At 33.2% G+C, this 14,492-nt stretch overlaps 1 protein-coding gene and 2 non-coding genes across 6 annotated transcripts in view; 1 reads left to right on the top strand and 2 right to left on the bottom strand.

Moving 5' to 3' along the window:
• The window catches only part of LOC117204030, a 149,277-nt gene that overhangs the window by 68,984 nt on the left and 65,801 nt on the right, over positions 1 to 14,492 (top strand). For all 4 annotated transcript variants that reach the window (XM_033441027.1, XM_033441028.1, XM_033441026.1 and 1 more), the window contains one exon: positions 12,820 to 12,965. In XM_033441027.1, coding sequence (XP_033296918.1) covers positions 12,821 to 12,965 — 145 coding nt within the window. In that variant the 5' untranslated portion in view covers position 12,820. The remainder of the gene's footprint in view (positions 1 to 12,819; positions 12,966 to 14,492) is intronic.
• Positions 13,556 to 13,627, bottom strand: Trnae-uuc. Its single transcript has one exon. It is a non-coding gene; the product is annotated as a tRNA-Glu (tRNA).
• On the bottom strand, positions 14,302 to 14,373 carry Trnae-uuc. The gene has a single exon. It is a non-coding gene; the product is annotated as a tRNA-Glu (tRNA).

Raw genomic sequence — 14,492 nt, forward strand, 5'->3', positions numbered from 1 at the left:
GAAATACCCGACTGGTCAGAATGGCCAATTTGTAAGTTTTCGTAGAAATTTTATAGGTTTAAAATACACAATGTATCTTATATCAATAGATAAAGTTATTTGATAATTTTGCAATGATGTATGCATAAATTTTATAGATAAATATTGCATTAATAATGGATAATATGTACATACAATTTACGTATGTATATCTTTCATTTTGAGTTTTTAGTACAGCTTTTATAATTTAGTCGCGAATAGTTCTATTGTTAATACTACGAAAATAATAAAATGTGTGATGATACTTGCTTCGTGCAATTTCCATATGTTCAATCATCAATATCTTCAGACCCACTCAAACTGCTATCTGAAAATTGTCCCCGAATTAATATTGTATCTCGAAATTGGCAGCGGACACTGCGACTTTGGAAATAATCCACCGCGATAACATCGGCTTCCGCGTGATTCCATGTGGAACGATTCTCGTTCGAGTGGATCGCACTTTGATCGTTGCGTTACAATTGATTCGTGTTATTTCCCATTCTACATCTCTCTTTCTCTCCTTTTTCACCCGAGACGATCGCGCGTCGCTCGAAATAACGAACAAGTCTGTGACAAGTTGACGGCTGTGGATCGCCTGCTAATTTTTTCATATTTCATCGAACCACCGACTGCTGTACAATCCAGCTGAAATTTAAATTCTCGTTGACTGGCTGACGCACACGCGCGCTCGACCTTACTATCCGATTTAATGCGTGACCAGAGCGTCATCCATCTGCTTCCTACATTTCCGGCGACAGTGGCTGATACTAATGTCGTTGCTTTTTGTATATCGTGCTGGTGAATTTTTAAACGAATTGAGAATACGTGACGTCGTGAAACTGCAGATACGAGAAAGAAACGATGTTCCATGTATTATATTACGTAGACGCATACACACGTTTGTGGAAGTGTCAATTAGAGGAACTTGGAAATTCTATTACTAATTTCTTAATCTTTGATCGTATTAGATTAAACGTGTTAATTTATTCGATTGGGGAATCGAATTAATTCATTGTCAGGATTATCAATCTTCTGGAGATAATAGATTTTTGGCTTAGGAATTTTCTGTTTTTTTTAAATGTCGTTTTCGCGTTAAAGGACAAGTTACATTTACATTTGGATTACGTGGAAAAAGACGTAGTGAAGCCATTCTTTTTTCATTTTCTAACTTCTATGCGTGTATTATGCATATCATTTATGAAGTTCAACAATCAAGGGATCCCCTGGTTAACAGATTAAGAAACTCTTCAAAATCGTTACATATTAATGAAGATTACCGTCACTTTATCAGACACTTTATTATTAATCAATGTTCAGTGACAAGTTACATTTATCATACATATGTAAGTAATATACTTAAAATATATATATAATAAAAATACATATGTAAGTAATATACTTAAAAATATTTGTATCAAGTATTTTTATTAAAATCTGTGCTATGAAAATCTACACAGTATAATTTTACTTAAATGGTAAAAACCACGAGAAACTCCAAATATTTCAACGTATTTGGAAAATGCAGAATCATGCATTTTAACTAGGGATGGCAGCATTATCCTTTTAATCCATAGAAAGTTAATTCAGATGTGTATGTAGAATATTATCGTCTTTAATTGAAATGTAGTTCATGAAAAATTGTAATTTTTCGTTATATATCGTATTAATATCTTCGTAATAACGTAATATTATGGTAATAAATTTGTAATTATCGTTAATTACCAAATAACTTAGTCGGAACTTTATACTGCTGGTTTATATTAACGCTAAAGTAAATGTTTCATTAGTCGCTGAATATAAGTACTTTTGTTTATGTTGTTCAATTAGATCCTGTAACAAAACAGTAAAACATACTCGTTCGAAGTTGGTTCGCGTCCGTGTGAATTAATTTTGTATCGATTGTGACATGTGTGTGTAGTCTTAATTCACCGCGTTGATTGATGCGTCGCCGAAAAAGCTTTCACCTATTAAACTAGCTGACCAATTCTGTGCGAGTTAATTCGTAATTTAGTGAATCAGGCGTTGATTGAATCGAGTTTCGGGATTAAATTTCAACAACACGATTGCATGAAATTTACTTTGATAGAATTATTGCTTTCCGAATCGTGTGATTTGTCGATTGTAATCTTTGTTTATAAAAATTTCGACGTTCGATGAAAAATATAATTCTTCAAATGGAAAATATTTTTATGATTAATGTTCTTCATAGAACGAATAGAATTTACAAAGAAGAATAGGTTTTATGTAAATTACGTTCAATGGTTTTATTTGTTATATACAAAGAACAGAATATATGATGCGATTTAAGTACATTCGTTTTACACTATTTTGTGTTCTTCAAATCGACAATAAATTTTGTCACAGTTTCAAACTTTACTTACGTTCATCTAATACGGGTTATGCCCGATCATCTAATGCGGAAAAGTACCTGAAAGAGAAAGATACCTTACACAGGAAGACCGTCGCTAGGAACCCTGAGCAAAATGGGGTTTCCGAACGAGCAAACAGGTTCCTGGTTGAGATGTCTAGATGTTTACTCATGCAATCAGGGCTCCCTGACAATCTGTGGGAGAAGTTGTGAACACGGCATGTCACATAAGAAATCTATGCCCATCCGCTGCTATCGGAGACAAGATCCCACTGGAATTATGGAAAGGTAAGGGATGTGACATCCAAGGGGAGATCAACAGACTGAGAGTATTTGGGTGCAGAGTCTGGTACCTGAGAAATCCAAGCGGAGGAAAATTCGATAGCAGGGCAGGTGAGGGGATATTTGCAGGATACGACAGGCAGGTCAAAGGCTATAGGATTTACCTGCCAAAGACCAAGAAAGTAATAATATCTTGTAATGTCAGGTTCGAGGAGAATACGTTTCCCTAAAAGAGTGTTAAGATGGAGACGAGCAATATAAAAAGGAGGTCTTCAGAATGAATATGGGACGTAGAAGATTTTGAACTTGGAAGGGGAGTTGACTGGACTGACGTCGAAACACAAAGTGATGGCGAAAACGATGAAGGGGAGACTGACTACTTCATGGACAATTTAACGAGTGAGAATAATCCGGGGGAGTGTACCGATTGTGCCCAGGAGGTCGGCAAGATTACATAAACCAAAGACATGTGATAGTTTATATAATATATAATCTGCTCGTTTAATTTATTTTGTTTATTCGTTTTAGGTTTAAAGTTGAGCAGAAGATAGTAAGTCTGTTAAAAAGTTTGTAAAGTTAAACCTCTTTTAAATCGATGAAAAATTCTTATAAAGACCCCTTGAGAACTTAGCCTCCATCGACTTGATCAAATTTTGATCCACTTTATCCTTTTAAGATAATTGTCTGCAGAAGTGGAAAGTCCACTTTTCCTATTTTCCTAATTGGAAGCAGTGAAAATTGTTAATATTAATTGTTTCATATTAATTTCTTATTGTTTAAGATTATTCAAAACCCTGCGACGAGATAATTTCATCTATAGTAATTTTCATTTCAAACTATATTCATTGAAATATTCATTGAAAATTTTCCAAAACTTCTCTTGCTTTGTTTTATCGTCCTCCAGAAGATTTTTACTTTCTTGAAAACCTACCTGAAACGACGATATAGCTCAAATCTGTTCTAAACCTAGCACGAAACTAATTCGAACTAATGCAAATTTATGACAAATATTAGAAATATTATATACAGTACAATATATACAACAGCAATAATACTTTTACATATATGTAAATCGAAAATTAAGGCTGAGCAATCTCGTACGTACAGGAAAACATTCACGTTTCTTTTGACAACATATTCGAAACTCATCAAAATCAGCAAGGTGTCCTTTATTCTAAATAATAATTATAAAATAAAAACTTAGTTATTTTTATTTTATGGAAGCGCGCGATATCCAACAACGCGAGAACAATCCAAGCGAATCGAGATTCACTCTTCGTTAGACGATCCCTTGTACTTCATAATTTCTTAATAAATCCAAGATGGTAACACAATATCAGAGACGTATTGGAAAAATGATGGCAGCCGACGTTATTAAATTACGATCGGCCAAAGGAGAAACTCGCCAGCGAGTAGCAGAGTCTCGCGAATTGAAGTTCTATTTGTTCGTTGATGAAATTTCGTGGAATTAGGCGAGGCACTCTCTGGTACTGCCATTAACGGATTGTCCTCTAATTAAACATCCTGTCTCCTCGACTGCTCGTAACGAGCGTACCTATTGCCGCCTTTGCCTTTACGAACAATGTCGATTCGATCCGCATTTAATAGAACGAACCTCTTAAGCGGCCGGAAATTTTTCATTCCTCCAGCCAGTTCGGACAAGCCTGCAATTTCACGATTCCAGATACATGCTTGTCGTCTGATCGATTATCGACGATTTAATACGCGTTTGGTCGTTTTCAACTGAACTTCATTCGTTTCGTTCGTTCAAACAAAAATTGTATTTCTTACGAAAGAGAATTAATTGGTACGAATGGGAATGAGTCTGTTCGATAAACATCGTGAAAGAGTTTAGAATATTTTTGCAATAATTCTTGTCACGCTTAATAATTAGTAAATTGCAGAGGTTTATGTAAATTCATATTTTTATAAATACGATTAAGGTAACAGAAGAATAGTATAAGTATACATTTGTTTTATTTGTTGAATATTATGGCGAATATTTAATTTGTCATATTTTACGTATGTCTGCATATTATGTACAATCTTAACATCTTTCCACTATCCATCATTCTTCCATCTTTTTGGGCTTTTTCAAATTTCCCTCTTCGCTTGAATTGTAATGCTTGCGTTGATATTTTATTACATTGAACCTGGTCAACTGGAAATTTCATCGAAGTCGTGACGAAGAATTAGCAGACTTTCCAATTACTAGAATTCCAGATTGAGCAAGTCCGAGAATCGCATAATTCAAATTGAATAATCTTCCAATCTCGTTTAAACATCTAATCGATGACCCAGTTATATCGGTATTGTGTATTTGCTTGATCGTTAAAGGATCTGTAATTTGCCGGATCTGATAAACCGCAGTTTGCTCGACTAACTATACCTGTAGATTATACTTAACCAATATAAGAAATATGTATCGATTAATAACTTCTCTCATTAAAAGATTACTTCCTACTTTATTTATATTTATTTAAGTGTTTAATATAATCATATATAAAATATGTTTGTAAATAAAGGTTATACTGATTTATTTATAGATTTCGTTTAAAGAGAGTAATATATTTCGTGTAATATGAAAATAAAAATTTAAGATTAGGATAAAAATAAACAAAATATTGAGTCCAATTGCTATGATCTACACATAAAATTTTACTTCCTTCGTAATCACTTTCGCTACATCATGTTATTTTTTTCACTTTATTAATTACATATACCTATATTTTTCTCATATTGTATACTCAATAATGTAATTAATATTAATCTGACAATATTACCAACTAATCTTGTAATAAAATTTCAAAGCTCGAACATAAAACTTAAATATCCTGCGCGCACCTTTCATTTTTCATCTTAGGAAAGAAAAGAGAAGATAACAAGTAAAAATCGATATATTGGTTTTAGAAACTGCTGTTTCATTCAGGTTTTATTAATATTTATAAGTAAACTTTCTCATTATTCCGTTTATACTTCCCAATTATTCGCTACATACATTGATAATTTGCAATATTTAGTGAGAAATAATTTTTCGCTTAGTGTATGTTTGTAATAAATGTCTTATAACTTCTAACTCTATAAACTCTATATATCTACATACGATATAAAGTTATATATCTTCGAATTGATTTCGAATTTTACTATAATAGTCACGATAGTCTCTCGTGTATCATCACTATGCTAACGAAATTTCAAAAAGTTTCGCATAATGTACATAGTATATTGATAAAAATTTTCTGTGCTAAGTATTCGAATACTTTCGTCAGTTACTGTACATAATCTGCTTTTGAACGAATCTAGATGGAACTTTTTGTAGCGAGCAGGAAACGGTCGCGCAACTTCACCTCCGCTGTTAAACGAATCGATACATCAATGCATTATAACTGACGTTCATCCCTTAGCGAGGACACGATATTTTCTTTGAAGGAGTAGGGACCAGGGAAGAATTAGTTTCTCGCGACATATTTGTCGCGTTGGAGCTAATACTTGGAGAAAGTTTTGCCGATCCTTCGAGCAGAAGGAATTAGTTTCGATGGAAGCTCTTTGACGAGCGTTCAGCAAATACTTGGGCCAAGACAAAGTTTTCAAGCTGGAGCGATTGCCTGATAACTTCCTGACATTTGCATCTAAAACATACACAGAAAGAATGGATTGGTATCGGTCGAAAAGTTTTCAATCGAAGTTCATCTGGCCGACGGAATTCTCGATGGTATCGTGATCATCGCGAAAGTTTGCATACACTTGGGACAAATTGTGTCTGTGAATTAGCGGTTTAGGTTTGTGTCTCTGGGTTCGTTGCAGTTCTTTTTATTACACGCCTGTGGTCAGTGGAAATCAGTAGATAGACCGCGAATGTTTATACAATCTCGTATTTCTATAAAGAAGCAAGGAAGATAGAAAGTTAGATAAAAGAAATAGAAAACGAGAATTAGACTTTTTGCTATCTATAACTTCGTGAGTTTTATTTTCTAGGAAATTCGTTCGCCTTTTGTCGATATTTGTCCAGGTATTCATGCAAATTTGTATCTTTATGAATATAGTTAAAAATGAAACTTAGATAGAGAACAGTTTCATCTACTAAATATTGTAACAGTTATAATGGATGAAAGTAATATAGAAAAATTGCGAATTAAATTGTTAAGTAAGATCGTCAATTAATCCAGGCGTAGGTGTAACCGTATGTACTTCACGCGCGAGTAAGTAAGAGTGTTAGTTTTCTTAGATCAATACCAGTCATCGTTAATGTGCTTAACTCAACAGTTCATCAATGAGTGGTAAAATTATAGCTTCGAAAATATTCATTCTATATAAGTTACAATCACTTATATATTATATATTTAGATACAATTCGAAGAAAAAATTGATTCTGAATTAATACCCTCGATGGACCTGAACGAGATTCTTATGATCTTTAAATATGTATATCTCAAATGAATTATTGCGATCATTGAAGATTGTAAATTTCGATCACTGACCAATTTTCCAATCTCACTATATCACTTCCACTTATCGTACCACACTTTAGATATTTTACACACTGTTGTATATCATATTGCAATCGTGCACTTCTGCAGCCTCAACTTTTCCTAAATACATACAATTTCATAAATCTACTTATCACTGTATTAATATAATATTACGAGTATTACTTATCTACTTATCATTGATATAAGAATCACTAGCTAAGGATCACTAATTAATGGTAAAATTGATAAAAGTGGACTTTTGGCGAGAGATAGCAACTGGAATACACGGCACCATTATTTCAACACAGATCAATCTAGCTGTCCGCTATCCCTCAGGCCGACTACTCGATGCGAAGATTTACAATCGGTAAATCTGCACGCGTCGTTGCAAACGATGTGGTACTGGCGGGTGCAAGGTGCTCTGCATTTGATTAAAAATCGATCCTGCCGAGGCCAACGAGTTTTCATTTTCGATCTGTGGCTACTCGGTCTTCGGACCGACTGCTGCTACTCGAGCCGCAATGGCTTTGGGCTGAGATGAAATTGATTGGAATTCAATGTTCATATGGGCTTGTATCTATATCACGTGAATCATCCACAGAATTAATACCGGAGAATTAAAAATTAATTTAAAAATTGTCTTCGAAAGCGTGAGCATTTTATGTTTTCTCGCGAGAACAGTGCTAATTGGTTCCACCTAATGCGGGAAGTAAAATGTGCAGTAAAGTCGTTCTTTTAATAGGAAAACTCGTAATTTATTGAACACGTAATTACTAGAAGAAAAAAGATTATTTACAATTGTGAAAAGTATATAATAAAAATAATGAAAGAAGAATGCAGAATTAAATTCAACATAATAACACATTTATAAAAAATAGTACGTATGGAAATACACATTTCATATTGAAAAATTAATACTTTTGTTTTGGATGCTATTCTTGAAAACAGGTTTTTGTATGCGATGGAAATCTGCAAATGTTACACATATGTTTTTCTTACTAGCGTAACACATACGCGACATCGTTTTCTTCTGTAAACTCGGTCATTTTCTCAATTTCTATTCATTCTATTTTGTGTTAGTTGAATTTTCTCAGCAATTTTCTTGGCATGCCTAGATCATTATTTCCAGGGCTGTATTGTGCGGAACCCGGCCATATAAACACGTCTGTGCACTCGCTATGTTGCTAGGGAAAAACGTTCGTCTCTTGAGTCAAAAAACGAGACAGTTGGCAAAAAGAAGTTCTCGTTCTGCGAGACAGACAGAAATAGGTAGAGTGTCTCTATCTCTGTCTGAGATATTCTTAGTATTTATGTATATGTATATGCGTGCCACGCATGCGTAAAACGGGACCTTTGCTTGCCCTCCATCTTGATTTTTTTTGACTCAAAAGATAGACGGTTTCGTCAATGTTTTCGGTATCGGAGTATCCAAACCTGTTTATATGACCGTGCTACGGGCCATTCTCTTCTTCGCTTTTTTTGGATCTATTCGAAATAGTATGTAATCTGTTGGACATCTGACTCTTGTTCGAATTACGAATTAATAATTAATAAATAAGTAAGAAAGCGTACTATCCAAAAAGGCATATTGACCAAAGTAACGTTATCTTCAAGCGAATATATTGTAATACGAAAATAACGACACGCTACTGTTTCTCTTCTTGCTCTTCTTCTTCGTATCGGGTTCGTAGTCAGTAATTCCTAGTCACTGCCCTTCATCAGCTGCATTTCAAAGCACCTATTCAACGATTTGTCAGCGTTTTCCACTTGCTAGCTTAGGGTTTAAGCTCTAGGCCTTAGAAAAAGGTATTAAACCTCTTCCCCTCCCGTTTTATGGTCACAGCAGGATCAGAGAGAAAGGCTTCTTCCATTCCATCGAATGAAAATAAAAAGGAAGGGCTTCTAGTTGGTAGACTACTATCACCTTGTCTAGCCCAAGGGTACGGGCTCCTAAGTATAGGAAACTCTCGTGTTTCCCTCACGCAATAAAAGAAAGGTAAACATATTAGATTATAACATAAGAAAGAAAAAAATGGACATAATGTTGAAGTTACATATAAACACAGGTGTTTTTGAAAGTGTTCCTGTTAATCCTAATGTTTACGTTGGCTTCATATGACACTTATTGGATGCCATGTTTCAATAGGTATTATTAAAATGTAGATAGGTTGTAAATATTTGGTTTTAGTATTTCATACAATTTTACTATCTTTCGTGTGTTTCACGCTCTTTATGTATAAGATATTCGAAGAAAGAAAATGATGGAAGAGATAGTATAAACGCGAAGTAACGAGAAGAATAGCAACGTAAAGGGTTTACTTTCCGCTCAATAGTAATTAGACGCGAAAATTAATATGATTTGTTCGGATTATAGAGGATAAAATCTCCTAGGGACTGTAAAACACGAACCCAAAGGAAAATAACCAAAGAGAAGATACAGTTCAAAAAAAATTGAGAGCCAAAACAGTGATCATTGTCACGTTGTTTCAATGATACGATTAAAATTCAGATCATAAAAAGAAATTTTACGACTATAAAATTCGTGAAGAAATTTCTCGAACATTTAAACATTTAATATTTTCATACCGATAGAGAAACTGATCATGAAAACAAAGGATTAATTAAAAAATAACTGTCGAATTTGTTAAATACATTTCTCCCCTATTAGTATGTTATATTATAACTTATTGCACATTGTGTATGAAATACATGTATTGTTATGCTGCATTGTATTAAACATTTTTCATTGCGTTTTATTTTAAAATTCTGCATATAAATTGTTTTACTAGCGGAAATATTAATGTATCATCGAGATATAAGAAAAACAAGGTACTCGTGAAAATCCGATATAAATCCAATATAAATGTTTACATATTATACAGAAAGTGATGTTGAAACTAAATGTAATTACGAGCTTTTCCATTCACACAGACCAATTTCACATGTTTTCTCTTTCACCGCTGACTCTCAGGTACTTTTCTCGAATGCATACGTATCCTCAATTATTTCACAAAACCACATACACACACACACACACACACACATTTTCTAGCGCATTTAAATGGATTCTCTAACGCAATTTGGAGAATTAAGACCTCACATTTAGGAAGCTTTAAACTGAATTATCTGAGACGTTTGTTTCACTGTATTTATTCGCAATGATATTATGAATATAAGCACATTGAAAGCAGAGGTGAAGGGTTAGAATGCATCATTAAACAGTTATAAACTGTAATAAAATTAAGTATTAATAGATAAGATGATAAATTAAGTATTAATAGATAAGTATTAATAGATTAATAGATTGATATTAAGTATTAATAGATAAGAAGATAAATTTAGTATTAATAGATAAGATTAATAGATAAGATGTACAAATATATATGAAATAGAGGTATTATTTTTCAATTAAATTAATTAAACATCAAATTGAACATTCTATTCTTATTAATCGTAATAAAAATAAAAAATTTGTAGGCTTGAAACAAATTTAGAAATGGATGTAACAGCTATTTAGGACGAGATATTTAGGGCAAGTAGTATATTTCGGATACATCACAAAAGTGCTTGAATAGTCAATGATCCATTTCTATGTACATTCTACGTATATTTTCAGCTCACTTTCAAATTTTATTCATTAAAGCGATAAACAAATTCCGAAATATTTTGTATAACACGTAGATACATAAAAGCTTCCTACGATAAATTAATAAGTGCAGATAATGAATTATTAATGTGACAATTAGTTAAATGCCTCAGATAGAACGGTGATAAGAGGAAAGTAACAGCGACTTAGCTGCAATAACTGAGCTGTGAAAGCTATTTAAACCAATCTTTTTTCTCGGAAAAGGCGGAAAATCCTAATTCCAGTTGAATCTTCCTTAACTTTCGCTACAAATTTTCTCAGCAGTTTAATACATTGGAAATTATAAATTAACAAGACCGTGTGAGAATTTCGTAGACGAGACTTTAGATTGTTCATCAATTTTTCAAACATGAACACAATAAGCTTGCGTCTAACACGAAACAAGTCGAGAACAGTGGGCTGCTACGGTGGAACAGGATTGAAGCAACGTGTCGTGCAGCTAGTCGAGAACAAACAAATGTAAACAGGCCGGGGCGTGCATATTGGATGTATCGAGCTTGTTGGCCACGGAGCAGAGCTTCGATTATTTCAGTCCCCTTTTGTTCGTCTCGTTGCTTCCGCTCCATTTCAGACTACGAACCATACGCCCGAAACGCGGCTTTCTTAATTAATTCGATCTCGATCGGAATACGTATGTACATGATTTCATAACTGCATTCTGTCAACAATAAGAGGAATAAGGCAATATTACGATGCAATGATGAATATATGGGATCTTCCGCTTTCCTTCCTCTTTCTTCTCTTATTTTCTTATTTTTCTCTTTTGTTTAGTAAATTATAAGCTTATCATTCCCCCCGTCTCCATGCCGCTTTTATATTGTTCTTTGAGAAACTCTTTATTGTTTGGAGTTGCTTGGGATGCCTTTCATCGGATACATTCTTTAGTTATTATTAGATAGCAGACTTTTACTCAATTTCACATCTGTATGAGTGGAGTATAATTTAAAAAATGTAATCTAAATAGAAAATTGTTTTACCCATTAAATACTGCAAAAACTACTACACTCTGAATATTTTTTACCTTTCTGTAAATTACTTGCATTCTGTACTTTCAGATTTCCCAGAAATACATAAATATTCACAGTGTAATGATCATGACGCTCTTCAAGTATCATTTTGAATCAAGAGAATAAATCCAAATGTTTGTTTTTGTGATTTTAATAAAGAATTAAATAAATCAAAATGTTTCCTCCTTCTTAGACATATACTAAGATCTTATAGTCAAGCTTCAATATTCTAAAGCTCTTCTCACGTTTGTTTAATGTAGGTTTAACATCGCATCAACTACCAAGGTATTAACGTATACATTGAAATTTATAGAGCTCTCGTGATATTTACAAGTTAATTGAAATTCCTTGTAAACCTTCTTTCATCGGCCTTCCTTTACCGACTATATTGTTCTAACTCGTTTAACTATTCTCGTAAATACGACACTTGTCCATTAAGTCGTCACAAAGGGCACGCGTTTAGCCATAGCGTAGTTTCGAAACTTCAAGAATGCGCGGTTTAACTGATCCCTCAACATTGTTAATCACAGTACATCTGTTACCTTGAAAACTGGAAAGCATCTATTATACCTGCCTTCCAAATTGCAAAGTATGTCAAGAATCTTTAAACTTAATTTTTAACTTGTATTATTAATAGAGTGCGGATGCATGTTATGTAAATTCATTTTTGCTACTTATACAGTTTAGTGACTTCGCCTGATTTTCACTGTTTAACCCCAGCCATTTCATAGTTTGGATTAAGTTCCAATAACAAAAAAATAAACGGTTATTTTCGGTATCAACAATTTTTTGAACGATAAAAGTTCCTTTATGCGGACTAATATCTATAACGGTATCTAAATAAATTTATTGAAACTTAATCTAATTCGTTTGATAAATTTCGAAGGTTAAGTAAATTAAATAGAATAATAAATAAAAAAAGATATGATATTCTTATTTCATGAAATAAAGTTGCGTATGTCATCTCTGTAGATATTTTAAAACAAGCACATTATTAAACGGAAGTATGGGATTTATTTGTTGCAGGATGCAAACGGACTTGAACGGAGGACCTGGTCTCGCTGTAGTAGCGGGAGATGTACTTGCTCTGCGAGGAACAGGACTTGCCGCTGCCGAAACATGGGCTCTCCTATGCCAGGCAGCCCAGGCCCTCCAAGATCTTTTTCTCTCAAGTAAGTTCTTATTCTCATTCGACAAAGTATTCTTACTTTAAAAATCCTCAACATAATAGTGAAATGTAAAATTTCTGTAATACTCGTAACGCTTACAAATTTTTTTTCAAAAAATGCTGATTATTTCATTGGGGCTTTGAAATAATTAATTGTTAATCGAAAGATGTTACAAAATTATGCATTCAAGAAATGAAGTTGTTATATGTTTTATTATTAGTAACACCCGCGTCAGCACCTATTGTCCGACTCATAACTTTTATATGCAGCCGCTCAATGAAGCTTCCGATGTATAGTTTTTGATATGATCGCATATCAATTACTACACTATGGGGTAAGATAACCAACAAATTCTTTTCGGCCGTATACATGTTAACCATTTCATATGTTATTCGTAAATTGTTAAATTATATATGTAAGAAGATTATAATTAAAAAATGTTTGAAGAAAATGATTCGAATATCCAATTTATATATCTATATAAATATATATGGAATATATTTCTTTCTTTATTAATACTATTTGGAAAAAATATGTTTTAATTTTGTGAAAAACAATAATATATTATGTTAAAAAAAATGACAAAAGTAAATTTCCGGTACCGGGAATCGAACCCGAGCCTCCTGGGTGAAAGCCAGGTATCCTAGCCACTAGACCATACCGGATTATATTAGAGTCCCACTAAGTTTCAAACAAAACGCATTTTTTGAACACACAATTTTTCACTTGTATATTAATATTTAAATTACGTTACATAATTATTAACAAAGCGAACGCCCTTGTTAATTTCAATAATCATAAGTAACGTATGCCGACAAAGTCAACATTCTGAATAGCTTTTCCCTGTACATGTTATCGTTGCTTGGTTTAGTCTCCGAGATATTTGCAAAAACCATTAATTTAGTTTATGTTACGATTATGCTTCTTTAATTTTCAACTCACAGAAGAAAGAGAAATCAATGGATTAGGTTTGATCTAAATTATTCTTCGAACGCCGCAAGATTGCCGATAACGCTACAATTCGTATTAATCTTTATATTATACTATCGTTATTCGAAATTGGAAACATTTCAGTCATGATATTGAAAAAAGAGCTGTTCGATTATCAAAATCGTATTTTCGTTGAAAGAGAAACGTTTGTGAATATCTCAGAAATTAAAACCAAGCGATGGTAATATATATAGGGAAAAGTTCTTCAGAATGTTGAATTCGACAAAATCTATTAATGTCATTAAGATTGGCAAGGTTGTACGTTTTGTACATAATTTTATTATATTATTAAAAAAAGTTGTGGATTTTTATGCAAGCAAAATAAAAAGAAAAAGTTTCAAAAATAAATTTCCGGTACCGGGAATCGAACCCGAGCCTCCTGGGTGAAAGCCAGGTATCCTAGCCACTAGACCATACCGGATTATATTGTGTCCTTCCTAAGTTTCAAACAAAACGCATTTTTTGAACACACAATTTTTCACTTATATATTAATATTTAAATTTAGATAATTATTTACAAAGAGAACGTCCTCGCTGATT

This window comes from Bombus bifarius, unplaced genomic scaffold (genome assembly GCF_011952205.1).
Source record: "Bombus bifarius isolate JDL3187 unplaced genomic scaffold, Bbif_JDL3187 scf7180000007977, whole genome shotgun sequence".
Taxonomy (NCBI): Eukaryota; Metazoa; Arthropoda; class Insecta; order Hymenoptera; family Apidae; genus Bombus; species Bombus bifarius.